This window comes from Uloborus diversus, unplaced genomic scaffold (genome assembly GCF_026930045.1).
Source record: "Uloborus diversus isolate 005 unplaced genomic scaffold, Udiv.v.3.1 scaffold_163, whole genome shotgun sequence".
Lineage (NCBI taxonomy): Eukaryota > Metazoa > Arthropoda > Arachnida > Araneae > Uloboridae > Uloborus > Uloborus diversus.
Genome location: NW_026558311.1, coordinates 200,734 through 209,606, shown reverse-complemented (window position 1 = coordinate 209,606; position 8,873 = coordinate 200,734). Strand labels below are relative to the sequence as shown.

Below are 8,873 nucleotides of genomic sequence, written 5' to 3'. Positions count from 1 at the left end.
CTGCTTATAACTATTCATCAGCGGTATTTTCTGTGCGGCAAAAAAAGAACCTTCACTGGCATTCTTGCTGATTCTTATGGAAAATAACTGCCTGAATACTAATATGACCACCAAAACTAGATGCAAAAAGGTTGGACGATTTTTTTTTTTTTTTTTTTTTTTTTGCATTAAGTCTAACTTAATGAAAAATAATGGATGGTAACTTGATCGCCAATTTGCTATGTTCCAAAGATAAAATAATTTCTAAAAAAGTTCCATTGGAACTGAAAATAAACAGGACTTGATTACCGCACAGGCTAACTAGGCCTGGGGCATCTTTCTAAGGGGACAAAATTTTTTAAAAACCTTATGTATAGCATTAAAATATCATTGTTTTTTTTTCTTTTGAAAATAATAAAAATTCCTCTTTCAAATAACTGTTTAACATTACTTTAACAGTATTTTGTGTTCGCTTAAAGTGACGGAATAGAAACGGAGGCCTCGAAAACATTGTGCCCTCACCTTAGACCTCACTTTTTCTAAGTCGAACCTTGAAAATAAACCACAAAGAACATAAAAGATGCTATTAAATATAGTTAAAGCTTCCTTTAAAAAGCTAAATGATAACTAAACTACTATGTTGTGGCCATCACTTACTTTCTTCTATATTTTTCTTTTTTTTCTGATCCCTCCCCATGCTTGACAATATGTAATATTCCCAACAAAAACAAAATTACACATGCAAAAACTAGACGACCATCCCAATGTCTGAATGATTGCAAAAGCAAAGCAAAGAGCGAAAATTGAAAGTTATTTTAAAAGCCTTGCTTGAATTAATTATAAATATTTTATTTGTTAACAAACATAAGATGGCAACAGTTAAAAATTTTAAATCATTGAGACAATATTTCCGATCATTTCCATACAATTAAAATCACGAGAAATACGCAGACGATAATCTATCACGATTTATCTTTCTTATTGTTGCATTAATTCGGAACTCCAGCGCTCGAATACGCTACCTTGCGGTGATTTACAAAACTGCCGATGAAACTAAAACATTGCCACGTTGCGTTCCACGTGTGTCTGTTGCCGTAAACACAGGCAGTTTGTTCTGACTATTTATTAACGCAATCGATGAGTCTTAGTTTGCTTTCAGCTACAGAAATTAATTCGTCCGTTAGTAGTATTCTCGAGCTTCTCAAAATAATGTTAGTTTTCCTCATTTCCTTCTAAAATATGAGTTGATTGCAAATAGTGAAAGCGAAAACTGGATTAACAAACTTGGATAACGTTATACAAGGTAAAAAATTTCATTGTTTTGTATGAATTTGTAAGAATATGAGTTTTTTTTAATCTTAAATTAATTTAACTAACCATCTTTTACAGCAGCATTTAGTTGGAATGGGCGGTATGCAAAATATTTTCTTGAATATATTATCATAGAACAAAATGAAAAATGTTTCACCGAGAAAGAATTTACTTTATTCCTTTTATTCTCAGCTGAAAGGTTTCGCCAAATTTGTTTAGGGTTATAGTTTTAGTATTGTGCGAGCAAAGTAGCCTTGGCGAGATTTCGCGTTTTTAGTTAAACCATTTTTAATTTTTATCATGAGTGGAATAAAATGGTAGTAAGATTACAGAATTCGATAAGTAAAAAGAAATAATGGTCAATCAACTGAAAAGAAAACTACCACCATGTATCCGTAAGAATTCTGTAGATGATTTGAATAACTTGACATAATTAAATCGTAACTCAGAAATTAGAAAAATCGAAACAGAAAAATTTTAAATTAACCGATTCGGGAATTCGAGAGAAATACTTCAGCAACAAATGCAAAGCAATAAGCGCTAGCCAAGCAAGGCAAAGAAGTATCATCTTCTCTCGATAATAATTTGTTGTCATATTGAATTTTATAGCATTAATTGTTGTTCTTGTCAGGCCACAATTATTATTTAGTTTTATCAAGAATTGATAAATATCGAATTCAACATCGTGGAAATAGCTGCTTAGAACTACGAACTACGTAGTTTGCATTAATCTTTGACGTTTAGTAATGCTTCTTGAATTCTCATTTCTTTCTACGTGGGCCAGAATATCCACCAGACTTTGAAAATTAATTTAAAAAGAATAAAGCGAAAAATATCACACATACGAACAAAAATCACAACACTTTTAGCATTTTCTTCGTTACCACATGCGTTTGTTTTAGTTTTTAAGTCGGCCATTAGACAGTGACTACAGTGCCCCCTATAGTTCGTTGGAGTTGCGAATAAAGCTATTTTTATTCGCAAAAAAAAAAAAAAAAAAAATCAACACCTCTTGGAGCGATTGGAGTCAAAATTGAACCAAAGCCTGTTTACATATGGATTAACATATATTCCAAATTTCAACAAGAACGTAGTATTACTTCTTGAGATAGGGCACTCACAATGGAAAAAAAGAACGGGCGATTGCGCTACTCCCTTTTTAGCTGTTAACACCAAAATAAAATCAGCTCTTATACCCACTAAGGGCTACTTGCCGATAAATTTTTCTTTCATTCCGTTCATTATTTCTTGAGATACAGCAGTCACAATTGACGACAAAAAACATTCTACAGCTCAACCCCCGTTTGAGTTATTGACACCAAAATTGAATCAGCACCTGTTCCTGTTGATGGCAACATATGGACCAAATTTTGTTTGATTCCGCCAGTTACTTCCTGAGGAATAGCAAGCACGCGTAACTGAAAAAACGTCCCATTGCTCCACCCCCCTTGGAGGAATTCGCGCCAAAAACCAATGGGCACAAGTTCACATAGGTCACATATGTGTACCAAATTTCGTTCGATTTCATGCGGTAGTTTTTGCTGTAGAGCGGCCACAAAAAACTGGTCACACACAGACGTGACACACACACATACACACACACACACACATGACACAGACAGACAGACATTTTCCAAAAACAGTCGAAATGGACTCAGTACACCTCAAAACGTTCGAATCCGTCAAAATTCGAAATTCGAAAATTTGCACGAATCCAATACTTTCTTCTATATATTAGATATAGAAGAAAGTAAAAAACATAAAAAATTCCGTTAGCTATTGCCAATCTCACCAATTGGCCAAGTTTTCGTTAATCAACACAACAGCGTTAGTGTTAGTTTTTGAAAGGTTTCTGTCCCATTCTTTAATATGTGATTTCAGTTCCTCTGAAACAAATTCGGGTTAATTAGCATTTTTTAAGCATACCAGGCTACAAATACCGTGGAATCACCTTAATATCCATTTAGAAAATCACGAATCACATATGATGGGTGCAAATTTTTTTGTCATTTCCATTTTATTTTATTTTTAAAGTCAAGAAACCCGATAAGTAGGGTCCTACCGCAATTCGTGATAGCGAAACACATAATTTAAAGTCAAAATTCAAATGATCATATATATATATATATATATATATATATATATATTTTTTTGATAAAAATTACTTTTGCATAGAACAAGAGACTATGATAAGGCTAAGTTCGGAAACACAACACCGGTCGCACCGCACGGTTGGTCAGGTTGCGGTTATGACATCACCGGGATTTTTTTGGTGGCTCGGTGGAACAGCTGTGTTTCCGAACGCTCGTGGTTACATCGCAGAGTTTTAGTTCAGCAGCAGACGATGCTCTCATAGAAGCTCCAATCACAAAACGTGTCAAGTTTGAAACACGATTGGATTGGCCGAACCATACAACGTGATCACAAACCACGTTGAGACCGCGGTAGGAGCGGTTGCAACCGCATCGGCCGCTGTATAGCAACAGTAGGGTTTCCGAACGCTGGTCGGTGGCACCGAAAATCAGCTGATTGCGTTTCCGAACGCTTGCGATGGAACCGGTGTGACCGCGGCGAGTTCCCGAATTTACAATAAATGATTTTCCCAAACCTATTTAGAATTTTGAGAACAAACAACAAATGCGTACTAAAAATAAAAAGAAATACAAATGTATAATAAAGGTTACGGGGAAAATTTAAATTGAAACTGAAATCTGACAGGGATAGAGGAGGAAAGGAGCAGATTTTGAAAAAAAAAATAATAAATAGCGAGCTCTTAGGCCACTTTTAAGGAGCGAGGAGGGTTGATCAAGTTAAGGGTCAAAGGTTAGCTCAAAAGCGAGTCACGGCGCCCCTTTAAAAAATCTCGAGGTAAACACTCGGGAAACCTGTTCCCTTTACTTTTAATGTTTTCAAACATATTACACGATTACGTTTTTTAAAATTTCAATGTCGAAAAATTCCGAAGGAGAATCGCCCGGACTACGTATTCTGACTAAAAGTAGCTTAAAATTGGGTAGAGTATACTTCAGTTTTTAAATGCTTCCACTGAGGCTCCTCTGATAATTTTGGGCTAATTAATAATTCAAAGTCGAAACGTTTTCGTAGAGAGCTAGCTCCCAACCAATGCTTCCCTGTTGCATTGATTTTACCAAAGTTAACTTAAAATTGCATTTTTAAAACTTTCCATTTCGGAGAGTTTCTGGAAAGAGCCCTCGAAATTGTAAACAAAAATGGACGAAAATAGAATGCAATTTAACAATTCATTTAACAATGCTGTTAAATTTCATCAAAAATAATGCCTATTTTAAACCTGCAAACAATTTTATAATAATAATTTTTATTTTAATATATTTTTGTTTCACATGGTGAATTCTCACCTCCGTGGCATGTCACACACCTGGTGTGACTGTTTGTGTTGCTTAATAAATTGTTTAATTAAAAGTATATATTTATTTATTATTCCTTTCATGAATGTCTCAAATACTAATTGTTTAAATATATATAATTTTTTAACATTGTGTTATAGTTCTATTTATTTGGATAAGTATTCTTTATTTATGCAAGTATGGTATAAAATAATGAAAATTTTAGGAATTTCAGCCCCTCCCCCTACACCGGCAGCCTGGGAAAAGGGGGAGGGGGTCCTCATACAAATCCACTGGCACAGATTTGCTTTGCTGCGCTGAAATTCAGGTTTTCGTCCCGCTATTGGGGTAATATTGTAAGATTCACAAAAAAAAAAAAAAAAAAAAATGATAACAATAAGTTCTGGAGTAATGAAATCTGTTATGCACACGAAAGAATTGTACCTTTTCTAATTGAAGCTGATGCTGTATATACAACATACTTAATAGCTAGAGTGTCACATTCTCTAAAGCTGCAAAATAAAATTTTAAACAAAAAACAGATTTCAATCATTTTTAATCACTTTATTGAAGTCATGATTTTTTCAAGCTAATGTAAATTAACAATCCCAACTATTTTATTGTTTAAAATAATTGTATTTTCAGTTTTTTTTTTTTTTTTTTTTTTGCAGTTACAGTTAGCTCTCTGTTTAACGACTTTCAAGGGACCACAAAAAATCGTCCTTAAGTAGAGAACGTCCTTAAAAAGAATGCTTTTAACACTACAGTGGACCACCTGGGACCGTGAAAAGCCGTCGTTAAATAGAGAAGTCGTTAAATAGAGCATCGTTAAACAGAGAGTCAACTGTATATTCAAACTTAATTAATAAAATCAAAAATATAATGTTCAGTTGATAATCATATCACACACCTGTTATTTCATAATGATGAGGGGAGGATGAAAGGGGGGAGAGTCAACTTCTACAAAAAACATATGAAATAAATTGTTACTGTTGTTACAGAAATGATTTTCTGTGCCAATATCTTGAATTTATATTTATTAAGGAGGGTCCAACCAAAACTACAAAAAATAAAAAAAAACCCAACACCTCTAAAAAAATTTCAATAGAGCAGCATGAACCATGAACTTCCCCTGACCTGCCCGCCCACCAAGGACACATTTGATTTAAGAAAAAGGAAACATAGCAAAACATCGCAATATTTCACTGCCGATGTATCGCAATGTCAAATCTACAGCATCGCCCCGCACTAATGACAAGAATATGGTTTTTCTTCAGTATGTATCCTCCAATGATTTTTCAAACTTGAACTATAAGAAAATGATGTTTTACAATACTCACAAGAAAAGGGGTTTTTCCTTTGTGTGAGTCCTCAAATGCGTTTTCAAAGCTAAACTATTAGAAAATGCCTTTTTACAATGCACACAAGAATATGGTTTTTCATTAGTGTGCATCCTCAAATGTGTTTTCAAACTTCCGATCTGAGAAAATGTCTTTTTACAATACTTACAGGAATATGGTTTTTCATTAGTGTGCATCCTCAAATGCTTTTTGAAAGAAACACTATGAGAAACTGTCTTTTTACAGTACTCACAAGAATGGTTTTTCATCAGTGTGTGTTCTCGAATGTGTTTTCAAATTTGAATTAAAAGAAAATGTCTTTTTACAATACACACAGGAGTCTGGTTTTTCATTAGTGTGAGTCCTCAAATGAGATTTTAAACTTGAACTCTGAGAGAATGTCTTATTACACTGATTACAAGAATATGGTTTTTCATTAGTGTGTCTCTTCATATGAGATTTCAAATTTGAAATAGAAGAAAATGTCTTTTTACAACATTCACAGGAATATGGTTTTTCATTAGTGTGCATCCTCAAATGCTTTTTGAAAGAAACACTATGAGAAACTGTCTTTTTTACAGTACTCACAAGAATGGTTTTTCATTAGTGTGTATCCTTAAATGTGATTTCAAAGATGAACTATCAGAAAATAACTCTTTACAATACTCACAAGAATATGGTTTCTCATTAGTGTGTCTCCTCAAATGTGTTTTCAAATTTCCAATCTGAGAAAAGGTTTTTTTGCAATGCTCACAAGAATATGGTTTTTCATTAGTGTGTACCCTCAAATGTATTTTCAAATGAACAAACTGAGAAAATGCCTTTTTACAATAATCACAAGTATATGGTTTTTCATTTGTGTGTGTCATTAAATGTTTTTTCAAAGCAGAACTAAAAGAAAACGCTTTTTTACAATACTTACAAGAATATGGTTTTTCCTTTGTGTGACTCCTCAAATGTGTTTTCAAAGCTGAACTATCAGAAAATGGCTTTTTACAATGCTCACAAGAATACGGTTTCTCATTAGTGTGTCTCCTCAAATGTGTTTTCAAATTACTAAACTGAGAAAAAGCTTTTTTACAAAACTCACAAGAATATGGTTTTTCATTAGTGTGTATCCTCAAATGTGTTTTTAAACTTGAACTATCAGAAAATGTCTTTTTACAATACTCACAAGAAAATGGTTTTTCATTAGTGTGTGTCCTCAAATGTAATTTCAAGCTTGAATTATAAGAAAATGCCTTTTTGCAATGCTCACAAGAATATGGTTTTTCATTAGTGTGTACCCTCAAATGTATTTTTAAATGAACAAACTGAGAAAATGCCTTTTTACAATACTCACAAGTATATGGTTTTTCATTAGTGTGTATCCTCAAATGTGTTTTTAAACTGGAAACATGAGAAAATGCCTTTTTACAATACTCACAAGAATATGGTTTTTCATTAGTGTGTGTCCTCAAATGTAATTTCAAGCTTGAATTAACAGAAAATGCCTTTTTGCAATGCTCACAAGTATATGGTTTTTCATTAGTGTATGTCCTTAAATGATTTTTCAAATTTGAACTTAAAGAAAATGCCTTTTTACAATACTTACAAGAATATGGTTTTTCATTAGTGTGTACCCTCAAATGTACTTTCAAACTGGAACTTTGAGAAAACGCCTTTTTACAGTACTTACAAGAATATGGTTTTTCATTAGTGTGTACTCTCAAATGTACTTTCAAATTGGAACATTGAGAAAATGTCTTTTTGCAAAACTCACAAGAATATTGTTTCTCATTCATGTGTATCCTCAAGTGAGTTTTTAATTCTTAATTTCGAAAAAATGATTTTTTACAATAATCACAAGCATATGGTTTCTTTTCAGTGCACACTGTTTCATGCATATTTGAGTTTGTTTTTATGGGAACAGACATGTCCACATAATTTGAAGATTATCTTTCACATGAAGCAGTAGCTCAAAGGCAGATTTTAAGGCAAGTTCAATAATATGCTGCATCGTTACACAAACACTAAATGCGTCTCCTTATTTTTCTCAGTTAATTTGAAGATAATTTTTTACGCAAAGCAGCAGCCTAAAAGCACATCCTAAAGCCTGTTCAATTTCATTACAAAAATGCTATATGCATCTAATTTTGGTTTAGTTCCGCTAAAAAACCTCTAAATTTCACTTGCGTACAGCAAGTAAAATTACAGCGTTACAAGCGTTACAAGTAAAAGAAAAAAAAATGGATTACATATCTTTTGCTCAGCATTAGAGAATATTATCAAGGTTATGGATATATTTATCAACAATCAAAAGAAAAAAACGTCAGTTGTCAAAGGCACCTCTTTCTCGATGACTCTAAATTCATTCCCTAAGAGGCATGTTTTCATAAAAACATATGAATAAGACTTTTGTATTCCTCAATTTGACGGAACTTGTGTGAGAGGTGTTATACACAGGCCACGTTTAACATGTATTCTTGGATTCAAAATTTAAAGAAATTCTCGTATAAGATAACAAAATATTATTTTACAGTACAGTGAAGAGCAATGACAAATAACCTCTTTCAGAAGTATATGTTCAGACAGCATTCGTATACCGAAAGATGTTCCAACATTTGAAAATCACTTGCATCGAAGCTGAATCTCTTGACGTCTATGATGCGATGTCCAGTTTAAAGAGCTGAACAGGGTATGAAGAAGCACCTACACACAAAAAAAGGAAACATCTTAAATTACTAGTGGTACCCGCACGGCCTTGCCCATAATAGAAAAATTAAAAGAGCTTTTGGTTCGCAAGTATATGTACAAGAAATGTTTGGTGAATTTTCTCGCTAATTGGCTTGTACCCATGTTATGGTTCCACGTTATGATAATTTCGTAGCTCGCCAAT

The 8,873-nt window shown here is 33.3% G+C and overlaps 1 protein-coding gene across 1 annotated transcript; it reads right to left on the bottom strand.

Annotated features, from left to right (window-relative positions):
* Window positions 1-6,309: 6,309 nt before the first annotated feature.
* LOC129233092 (zinc finger protein 726-like) lies at window positions 6,310-8,572 on the bottom strand. The gene is made up of 2 exons (XM_054867154.1): window positions 8,543-8,572; window positions 6,310-7,488 (listed from the first exon to the last, which is right to left on the bottom strand). The coding sequence occupies exons 1-2, from the start codon at window positions 8,570-8,572 to the stop codon at window positions 6,580-6,582; spliced, it is 939 nt and encodes a 312-aa protein (XP_054723129.1). The 3' UTR covers window positions 6,310-6,579.
* Window positions 8,573-8,873: the final 301 nt, after the last annotated feature.